This window comes from Lycium barbarum, chromosome 12 (assembly GCF_019175385.1).
Source record: "Lycium barbarum isolate Lr01 chromosome 12, ASM1917538v2, whole genome shotgun sequence".
NCBI classification, from domain to species: Eukaryota; Viridiplantae; Streptophyta; class Magnoliopsida; order Solanales; family Solanaceae; genus Lycium; species Lycium barbarum.
This window is the reverse complement of record NC_083348.1, coordinates 64,855,377-64,865,884: the sequence shown is the minus strand read 5'-3', so window position 1 is coordinate 64,865,884 and position 10,508 is coordinate 64,855,377. Positions and strand designations below refer to the sequence as shown.

Genomic DNA, 10,508 nt, shown 5'->3' with positions numbered 1-10,508 from the left:
GATAATTCATTAGAATATTCCTTTCTACATAATAATTACTTCGTTTGAAAGTAATTTGAATAAAGTCACAGACAAATCAAGTTGTGATATTAGGCGGAAATAATTTATGCAAAATTTTGCTTTATGCTGGTGTAGGCAAATGTGAGAATCGCCAATGAGACAAAATTTAACATATATCGAGTCAAACATTGCAGGCACAAAACGTGGAGATCGTGTAACTTTGTCACAAAAGAGAACAAATAATAACAGACTCAAGATTACTATCACATTTCATCCATGCGTGCCAGCCTAGCATTTCAGGCTAATCAGGTATTAATTTAATTTCTTGCTTGTTTAAACCCCGTTATCTCCTCAATTCGTTTAAAAAATATTTTCACTAAATTTTCGGGGACAATTAAAAAATGGTGGAGAAATTCAAGTATCTAGTAACTTTAATTACACTCTTGGTCTATGTTCAGTCAATCAAATCAGAAATTCCTCTAGCACCAGCACTATATGTATTTGGAGATTCAATATTTGATAGTGGGAATAATAATCTTTTGCCAACTTTAGCTAAGGCTGATTTCAAGCCTTATGGTTCTAATTTTAATGGAGGAGCTACTGGAAGATTTACAAATGGGAAAACCGTTGCTGATTTTATTGCTGAATTTCTTGGATTACCGTTTTCACCACCTTACTTAAGTTTACGAGGATCATTAAAACTCACAGGGTTAAATTATGCATCTGGGTCTTGCGGTATTTTACCTTATACAGGAAACTTCATCGTAAGATATGCTCTAATTTATTTGCGTTAGCTACTTGTTTTTTTGTTCATTTGCTTTATAGTATTGAATTATCTAAAACATAATTATTAATAATGGCAGAAACAAAGCTACATAGTCTGAAGGTTCAATTAGAATCTTCTTCATTGGAAGTGCTTTATAGTTTATATTTTGCCATAAATATAATGGTTGAATATGCTTAACTCAAGAAAAGTTTCTAGTGTGGTGGTAAAGGTGGTTCAAAAAACGTTTAGTAACTGGATTATAATCCTAATTATGATACTGTTACAATTTTTTTAATCTCCTTGGTAGAATTTCTGTTATAGTTGCCCATGATATGTAAATGGTTATCTGAAAAATAAGATGTCTGACATGTTATAACATACTATTAATTATAATAACACTATTTATAAAAATAAATGTACTGTCAATATGTAGAAGTAGTTAAATCCTAACCAATAGTTAAACTTATTATTTTCTTTTCTTGGTTTTTGGTAGGGCAAGTGCCTGCATATTTCAGAGCAGGTTGATTTATTCCAGCGAACGGTAGAGCAAGAATTGCCTAGACAATTTGATGATCCTGAGGAGCTTACCAGTTATTTATCGAGGTCGATTTTTCTCATCTCTACAGGCAGCAATGACTATGTAAACAACTATCTACAGGCAAATATATATGGCACAAGCAAACATTATACTCCCGAGTCATTTGCCAAACTTCTCCTGGATGCACTTTCTCAACAATTTCAGGCAAGCCTTTCTTATTGGAGTATATATGTCGGATATGATAAAGCTTTTGCAGGTCATCCATTTTATGTTTGTTCATAAAGAACTTACCAGTAAATCATATAAGAGTTTTAAGTTCTACGCACACATAAATAATATTTAATCAATCAGATCCCTTGAAAAGTGTTTATTTTTTTTTTAAAAAAAAGGTATGCTTTTTTTAGTGAGTTCAAGTGTTAGGCCAAGCTTTTTGAAAAAAATAAGTGTTTTTGAATAGTAGTAAAAATAGTTTTTCAAAAGCTAAAAAGAGTACTAGCTTTTAATTTCCTAGAGCACTTTAATTAGAAAGTTTAGCTGAGTTGATCTAATATTGACAAAAGTGTTTTTGAATTAATTAATCAAACACAAATTGATACTAAACATATTAACTATAAGTAATATTATCGGATAAGTAATATTATTGACAAAAGTATTTTTGAAATATTAAAAGCTTGATCAAATAGACTATCGATAACCTATAAGTAATAAGTAATATGCTATAACATATTAGCTTGCTATATAAATTAAATTCATATAAGTAAGGGTGAGATACGATTGAAACAAAGTGGCTCACATGAATATTATTTTGTGTGGATTGTGCAGAGGTTATATCGGCTAGGAGCAAGAAAGGTGATAATGTTCGAGATAGGACCAATTGGTTGTATTCCATCACTAAGCAGCTTCGCCAAAATGGACTTTGTGTTGAAGAATATAACCATATGGCAGTAATCTTCAACAACCAGCTACGTGACATGCTCAAAAATCTTACTTCCACCCTTCAAGGCTCGGCTTTTATTCTTGGCCATGCTCACTGGCTCGGCTACGAAGCCGTCACCAATCCTTCTACTTATGGTAATATTAATTTCAGAAATGATCATTGAATCAAAACATTATCACAGAGAAGTCATAAAATTAATTTTGGTGACCAAAATATACATCGCTGGAAATTCATCACTCCGGCGATGGAAATTAAAAATAGGTTGTCACATTAGATAGAGGGAAAATTACACTCTAGGTAATTTTAAAAATATTTACGCCACATAGCTCATATTTTCTGTATAAACACCTGATTTATCCCATATATGTATAACACTTTTTATACCCTATTATACAAGGCTGATACATTATACATAATGTTTTTTCCCCCAAATATAATTAATGTTGTATAATACTGTATATTGGGCTACGTGGCATAAATATTTTCAAAAGCTGAATATTTAAAAAAATATCCCGATAGATAAACTTGTTATATAAACCACTAAGTCATCATCAACATATCAAACCTATATTCACATCGCTAGGCACATGTCATCATTTTCCTATTTCTTTCCACTTTTTACCTCCATTTAATTCATATTTTCTCCATTTTTAAACTGAAAATTTGAAGTTTATTAGCAGACATAAGCTATATATAGAAGTTGAATTTAACTATGTGATGATGAGATGTGGCGATGCTTATTTCACAATTTTATTTTTATGCAGCAACTTAGTTGTCATTTACGGTACCATGCCGATATTTATTTATTTTGGGTGATTTTCATATTTTATGCAAAATATAAGATATACACTTAACTTGACATATTTTTTCCTTACAAACATTAATTTTATAACTTTGTTGCGATTTTTATGATCATCCGTGAATTTAACTCCCGACAAGTTAAAATATTTAAGTAAACCATGATAAATATACTGTGTTTGTAGGTTTGATTGATCCAATTAGTCCGTGTTGCATCACTTGGGCAAATGGGACATCAGCATGCATACCGGAACTCGTGCCGTGCCGCAATGCAGATAAACACTACTTCTGGGATGGTTATCATCTTACTGAAACCGTATATAGGGTTATCGCTACTAAATGTTTCAACGGCAAGAAAAGGGATTTGACCTCCTGCTACAACTACAAATCATGGAAAATGGAGGACTTAATTATAAGTGATATTAAACGAGTCCAAATATATGATAAGTACCTAATACTAGTATGTTATAAAGTTTCACCGATCTTTCTGCCCTTGTTAAGAGGATCTCTTTGGATTTAGATGGGACTTTGCATATCTGCTAACGCAAGAACAAAGTGTTTCTATTCATAGATTCTAATTGAGTCCATAAATTTCCGAAAAGTTAAACAAATAAGATATTAAGAAAGAATCAACATTTAACAATTTATAGTAATCTTGATTTGTAAACATGAAAATCCAACCAAATTAACAATATTTGGAAAAATATGTAGCCCGATATACAATATTATACATATAACATTCAGAGGCGGATCCAGGATTTGGAGGCTCCGGGTGTCATTTTTGTTTTTGAATCCAAATAGAGTAAATTTTTGGTCGATTACGTTGGCTTCGGGTCGGGTTATTAGTCTTTTCTATTTATATTAGACAAAACGATAAAACGAAAATACATAATTATTACAATAACTTGGCGCACATATTAGGTCTTTCCAATTTCTTTAAATATAAAAGCAATTGATTTAGCGACATGTATTATTACCTTAAAAGCAAGTCAAGAGGAAAGAGGAATTAAGGAAATGAAAAAATAAAAACAAAAAAAAGGAAAGAGGGCTTCTAAATTTGTGGAGTTAAATTTTACCATGTACGTGTGTTGTGCTGTCTATTTACTGCAAGTAGACAGAAAAATGATTGCTGGTGAGGCTCGATCCCTGGTCACCAAGGAGGCAACAATTGCCCTTTGCCACTGGCATTATTCAGCCATTTGTTACCCTGGGTGGCAGTTTATCAATTTATACAATTTGATATGTATGTACACATATATCCATAGCGTTTTCACCGAAGCTTGCGAGTGGCGTGACATCCCCACGGGCCTTAGTAAATCCACCCTTGATAACATTATACCTGGGGGGTGGGGGGAGGCATAACACATAGGGAAAACTACATATATATATATATATATGTTAAGGAGAAATATTTACAAAATGTGACGATAATTTTCCTTATTTACAAAACACAATGATATATTACGAAACATGACAGATTTTCATATATTTTCGTTTTTTTATTTTTTTTCCAGAAAATATATATATTTTTTTAAAATATTTTAATTTTTTTAAAACAATTTTTTTTTTTTTTTTTGCTCAAAGGCTTAAAAAATTACCTCAATTTTTTTGTGTATGAAAGTTGTATGAAACATGTATGAAATGTGTATATGTGAGCGAAATTTTTAAATTAATTTTCATACACAAAATTTGAGCAAAAACTTTAAGCCTTGAATATTGTATGAAAGTTATTACAATGTTGTTGTAGTTGTATTAATTTTCCAGAAACCTAATATGAACTTTATATACGAAAAATGTGAATGTAATTATAAGTCTTGAGCGAGATATACACATTTCATGTCATTCTCATGCATAAAATTTTGAGCGTAATGTTTAAGCCTTGATCGAGATATACACATTTCATATGTTTTTCATACATAAAATTTGAGGGTACTTTTTAAGCCTTGAGCAAGATATACACATTTCATACACAAAAATTGAGCGATTATTTTAAGTCTTGAATGTTGTATCAAAGCTGTATACAATGTTGTTGTAGTTGTATTAATTTTACAGAAATCTAACATGAACTTTATATACGAAAATATGAGCGAAATTTTAAGACTTGAGCAAGGTACAAATTTCATATTGTTTTCATAAACATAATTTTGAGCGGTTTTTTTAAGCCTTGAACGTGATATACACATTTCATACACTAAATTTTGAGCGAACTTTTTAAGTCTTGAGCGAGATATACACATTTCATACAACTTTCATACATAAATTTTTGAGCAAAAAAAAGTATTTTTTTTAAAAAATATTTAACAAACATAAAAAAATAATTTTTTTTTAAAAAAATTAAAAATTAAAAATTAAAAATATTTTAAAAAAATATAAAGCATGTTTTGTATAGGGTTTGTAATATTATATTTTGTAACTATAAAACTAGCGTCACGTTTCGTAAATATTTTTCCTTAAGATGTATATATACGTAGTTGACCCTAATACATAATGTATCAACCTTGTATAAAGTGTATAATAGTGTATAAAAGAAACCATACACAATGGTGTACATGCTATAATCTTCAAGTGCTCGGAATACTATGAAGTTATGGCAACTGAGTGTAGGTCGTTTCTTGAAGACTCGACCACAAATCGACAAAATCAGATCTCAATTTAAAGAATTAGTGACTGTTAAAGGAACTGCCATTATTGGGGTTTTTTGACAATATGAATGTCTTCATTGATTTTAATAATGAAGATGACTTTAAAAAAAACTTGGTATAGAAGGGTGATTGAGATTGATGGATTGCAAATGTGGCTACAGAAATGGTCGCCGGACTTCAAGCCGGAGGAAGATCTCCCAACAGCCTTAGCTTGGGTGCTCCTTCCAGGTTTGCCTTTTCATCTTCATACTTGGCAATATTTGAAACAAATTGTAAGTCATGTGGGAATTCCATTAACTCTAGATGTTGCTACTGCGAATAAAACTAGGCCAAGTATGGCTAAAGTTAGAGTAGAAATGGATTTGAGGAAACCACAAATTGATCAAGTTTGGATTGGGATGGAATATGAGGACTCACCCCTAAAAGGATTCTATCAAAACATTGAGTATGAAGGAGCCCCAAAGTATTGTAAACATTGCAAAAATTTAGGGCACAATGTGTTGGAATGCAGAGTCTTAGAAAGAATGAATCAGAAGAAGGAACAAGAAAAAATTGTGAAGGCCAAGGACAGAGTTGAGGAGATTGGAACTATTTTAGATGGAAATAAAAAGAATACTCAGATTATGAATGGAGAAAATGATAAAAAAAAAAAAAAAGGCGACAATGATAAACAGCATGATAAGAAGGACATAAACAAAGAAAATGATGAAGCTCAACAACAAACAGGTCAGAAAAAAGAAACTATTGGAACTGATCCTAAGACACAAATGATTGAGAAAGAAAAGGATCAGGAAGGGACAACAAAGAGAAGATTTAAGAACAAGGCAAAAAAGAAAACAGAAAAGAAGATCCCAAAAAAAGAAGAATAAAGTGATTTTCAAAACTGTGGCTCCTGGAGAAATTGCTAAGAGAAAAAGAAACAAAAATGATCCTTATAAGCAATATGTGATTGAACAAAGAAAAGATGAGAAAATGAAAGGTGCTGGGAATGAATCTCATCAGATCAAGGAACATATGGATGAGAAAGGGAAAGATGATAAGCAGCAAGAGAAGGTTGGAGAAAATAGCAAAATTAATCAAGTTGATAGTCAACAAGAGATCACTCATATCAGTAACACTGAAGAGAGTGAGAAAGTGAGAAATATTTAATCAAGTCGAGAAGTTAGTTCCAAAAGAAATACGGAAGAAATGGAAGAAGGAGAGCTACTTCCTATAAGTATACCTCCACATTTGAAGAATGCAGAATCCATTGAGTTGTTTGTTCAAATTCCTCTATAGAACAAGAAGTGAATAAGGAAATTAACAACAATTATGAAGTGGAAGGAAGCACCCCTACAGAATCCAAAACAGATATGGACAATAACAAGAGAAGCACGAATGGAAATGGGAAACAAGAAAAAGAAAAAAGAGGAAGAAAAGACACTAGAGAATCTGGTAGAGTACATGCTCTATCAATAGATTCTATTGACTCAACCAAAAACAGAAAAGAGCAGTCGGATACTGCACAAAGTCAAAGAAAGGAATTTTCCACTGACTTAAGGGGCAAGAGCAGAAGCAAAACAAGGAATAATAGCAAGGAAACCAAATCAAAGCCTACAGCTACTAACAAAGTAAGAGACAAAGGTCAAAGACAAAGTTCCCCTCCAATACCCAGTCATGATTAGTGCAATCTTCTGGAATATTAGGGGGTAAGGTCCAAAAAATCTTTTCTCAGATTGAAAAAGCTTGTAAACATTAATAAAGTGGCTTTTGTTGCAATATATGAGCCTTTTATGGATGTAAGCAAGATTACAGGTTACAAAAGTTATTTTGGTTTCCATCATTGTAAGGTTAATTCTAATGGCCAGATATGGTGCTTCTGGAATAACTTCGTCAAAACTGAGATCATTGCCATAATGATCAACAAATCACTCTTAATTTGAAGAATCACACCACTGAGGGAGGCACTTTTGCCACTGCTGTTTATGCAAAATGTACTCCTGAAGAAAGAATTGATCTTTGGGAAAACATTGTAGATATGAACAATCCAATCACTGGCCCATGGTGCATGGGAGGTGATTTTAATGTTATAATGGATCCTGATGAAAAACTTGGGGGGTCCCTCATAAAGCCTTAAAAAGTTTTGATTTTATTAACTGTATGAATTCTTGTGGATTGAGTGACATAGGATTTACAGGTCCTAAATTCACATGGTGTAACTACAGGATTCCTAGTAAGAGGATATGGATGAGATTAGACAGAATTCTGGTTAATGAAGATTGGAATGACATTTTTCAAAGCAATGTGGTTAAACACCTGTCTAGGAATGGATCAGATCACAGACCTTTACTTTTGAAGTGTCATAATCCTCAACATAATCACATCAAATATTTTAAATTCCTTAATTTTTGGATTGATCTTCCTAACTTTATGGAAACTGTGCGAGATTGTTGGAATGAAGATACCAGGGGTAATCCAATGTGGAGGCTGCAATGCAAGCTTAAAAAACTTAGCAGAATTCTCAGCACTTGGTCAAGATGAATATAGGAGATGTTAATGACGAAGTAAGAGACTGGGAAGATAAAGTTGAGTTACTGGAAGAGTTAGACATTATGAACAACACAGATCAAGGAAGGGAAGACTTGAATAGAGGTTATGCTGAGTATGTTAGATGGTTGAACTTACAAGACTCTTTACTTAGACAGAAAACTCAGCTGAAGTGGTTTAAGGATGGTGACAAAAACACCAAGTACTTCCACAGTGTTTTAAGAAATAGGAGAAGAAGGTTGCACATTCACAGAATCAAAAATCACAGAGGAAGATGGGTACAAGGGGATCAGAAGATCTCAAAAGCAGCCATCAAGCATTTCAAAAACCAATTCAACTTGAACCTCATTGATAAAAATATCAGTATTATTGAATGTATTCCTCGGATCATAACTACAGAAGACAACAACTTTTTGACAAAGTTGCCAGAAGAAGAGGAGATTAAGAATGTTGTTTTCAACATGAGTATGGATAGTTAAGCAGGTCCAGATGGCTACAATGGTAAGTTTTTCCAAGTTTGTTGGCACATTATTAAAAATGATATAATTGACTTTGTGCAAAATTTCTTTGAAGGGACAAACCTTACTAGATTTTATACGCATTCATGTCTTGCTTTAATCCCTAAAATCGATACTCCCACTAGTTTTAGTGAATTGAGACCTATTAGTTTAAATAATTTCACTAATAAAATCATTTCTAAAATACTTGCTATTAGGCTCAACCACTTTCTTCCTAAATTGATTTCTGAAAATCAAAGTGGATTTGTAACTGGGAGAAGCATAACATACAATGTGATGCTTACTCAGGAGATAATCCATGGGATTTCAAAAAAGAATAAAGGTGGTAATGTGGTGCTTAAACTTGATATGGCCAAAGCCTATGATAGGCTCTCTTGGTCCTTTCTTATAAAGGTCTTAAACAAATTTGGTTTCAATGATGTGTGGATTGATCTGATTTGGAGGAGTATTGCTAATGCTTGGTATTCTATTATCATTAATGGAACTAGACAAGGCTTTTTTAAATATTCCCAAGGTCTTAAACAGGGAGACCCTATTTCTCCTTCTCTCTTTATAATTGCTGCAGAGGTTCTTTCTAGGTCCTTGAACAGTTTACTGAATAATCCTAACTTCACTCCTTTTTCAATGCATAAAAATGGTCCCCAGATTACTCATCTTGCATATGCTGATGATATTGTGATATTTAGTAGTGGAAACACTAGATCTTTAGAGCTAATCATGAGCCTTATTAAGAAGTATGAGAAGGTGTCTGGGCAAATGGTCAACAAGGATAAGAGCTTCTTTCTTAACAGCCCTAAAACTTGTGCATATAGGGTAAACAGGATAAGAAACTGTACTGGTTTTTTAGATAAAAAATTTCCTTTTACTTATCTTGGATGCCCTATATACATAGGAAGGAAAAAAATTGTTTACTTTGATAGCATGGTGTCAAAAATTGTGAAAAGGCTGAATGCTTGGCAAGGTAACATGCTTTCTAGTGGTGGTAGAATGGTTCTCATCAAAAGTGTTATTCAATCTCTGCCTATATACATCTTGTCTGCTATTAACCCTCCTAAAGGTACCCTGGAACTTATAGAGAAGCACATTGCCAACTTCTTTTGGGGAACTGCTAACGGAAGAAACAAATATCACTGGAGTGCGTGGGAGAATATGTGCTTCCCCAAATCAGAAGCTGGGATTGGTATAAGATCCATAAGCGATGTTGCTAACACACTTGCTCTGAAAAGGTGGTGGAAATTCAGAAAGGATAAGTCTCTCTGGGCAGATTTCTGATACGCTCAAATTACACCTATTAATGGTATAACGCGGACGTTGTCAAATATAGTAACCCAACAAGGTTGGGGTCGAATCCCACATGGAATATGGTGTAAAAATGTTACTAAAGTCGTAGATGCTAAGTTCTAGGTCTAATGTCTTAATCCGATGATTTTGGTAAAAATTGGTTGTTCTATAACTAATTTCTAAACTATTGCTTTGGTGGAAATTTATGGTAAAAGAAACTAAGGTTGTGTCCCCTTTAGATAGGGTGTATGATCATGGGTAATGATCTTGATATACTTCTAATGGATTATTATATGAATGCACTTAATCTCTATGTGAATCTTTACTATTTCCCTATAAATAAAGATTATGTCTTTCTATGATTTTTCCAAATATAAGAAAGTAACCATGAAGAACGATTAATCATGTCAAGTAAATTCTTCTTATTCCTAAGTGATTTTATTAAACAAAGTTTAAAGCTTTGAGTTCTTGTTAATTATTCTTACCAACCCTAATTATTTTC

General features: G+C 32.7%; 1 protein-coding gene and 1 pseudogene across 1 annotated transcript; both read left to right on the top strand.

The window, feature by feature from the left end:
* Positions 1-361: 361 nt before the first annotated feature.
* On the top strand, positions 362-3,559 carry LOC132622864 (GDSL esterase/lipase 7-like; annotated as a pseudogene).
* A 2,211-nt stretch (positions 3,560-5,770) lies between these two features.
* Positions 5,771-6,550, top strand: LOC132624351 (uncharacterized). Its single transcript, XM_060339144.1, has one exon. The coding sequence runs from the start codon at positions 5,771-5,773 to the stop codon at positions 6,548-6,550; it is 780 nt and encodes a 259-aa protein (XP_060195127.1).
* Positions 6,551-10,508: the final 3,958 nt, after the last annotated feature.

What these genes read in the sequence shown, in the direction of transcription:
- LOC132624351 (XM_060339144.1), top strand. Translation starts at nt 5,771, where the DNA reads ATGAAGATGACTTTAAAAAAAACTTGGTATAGAAGGGTGATTGAGATT.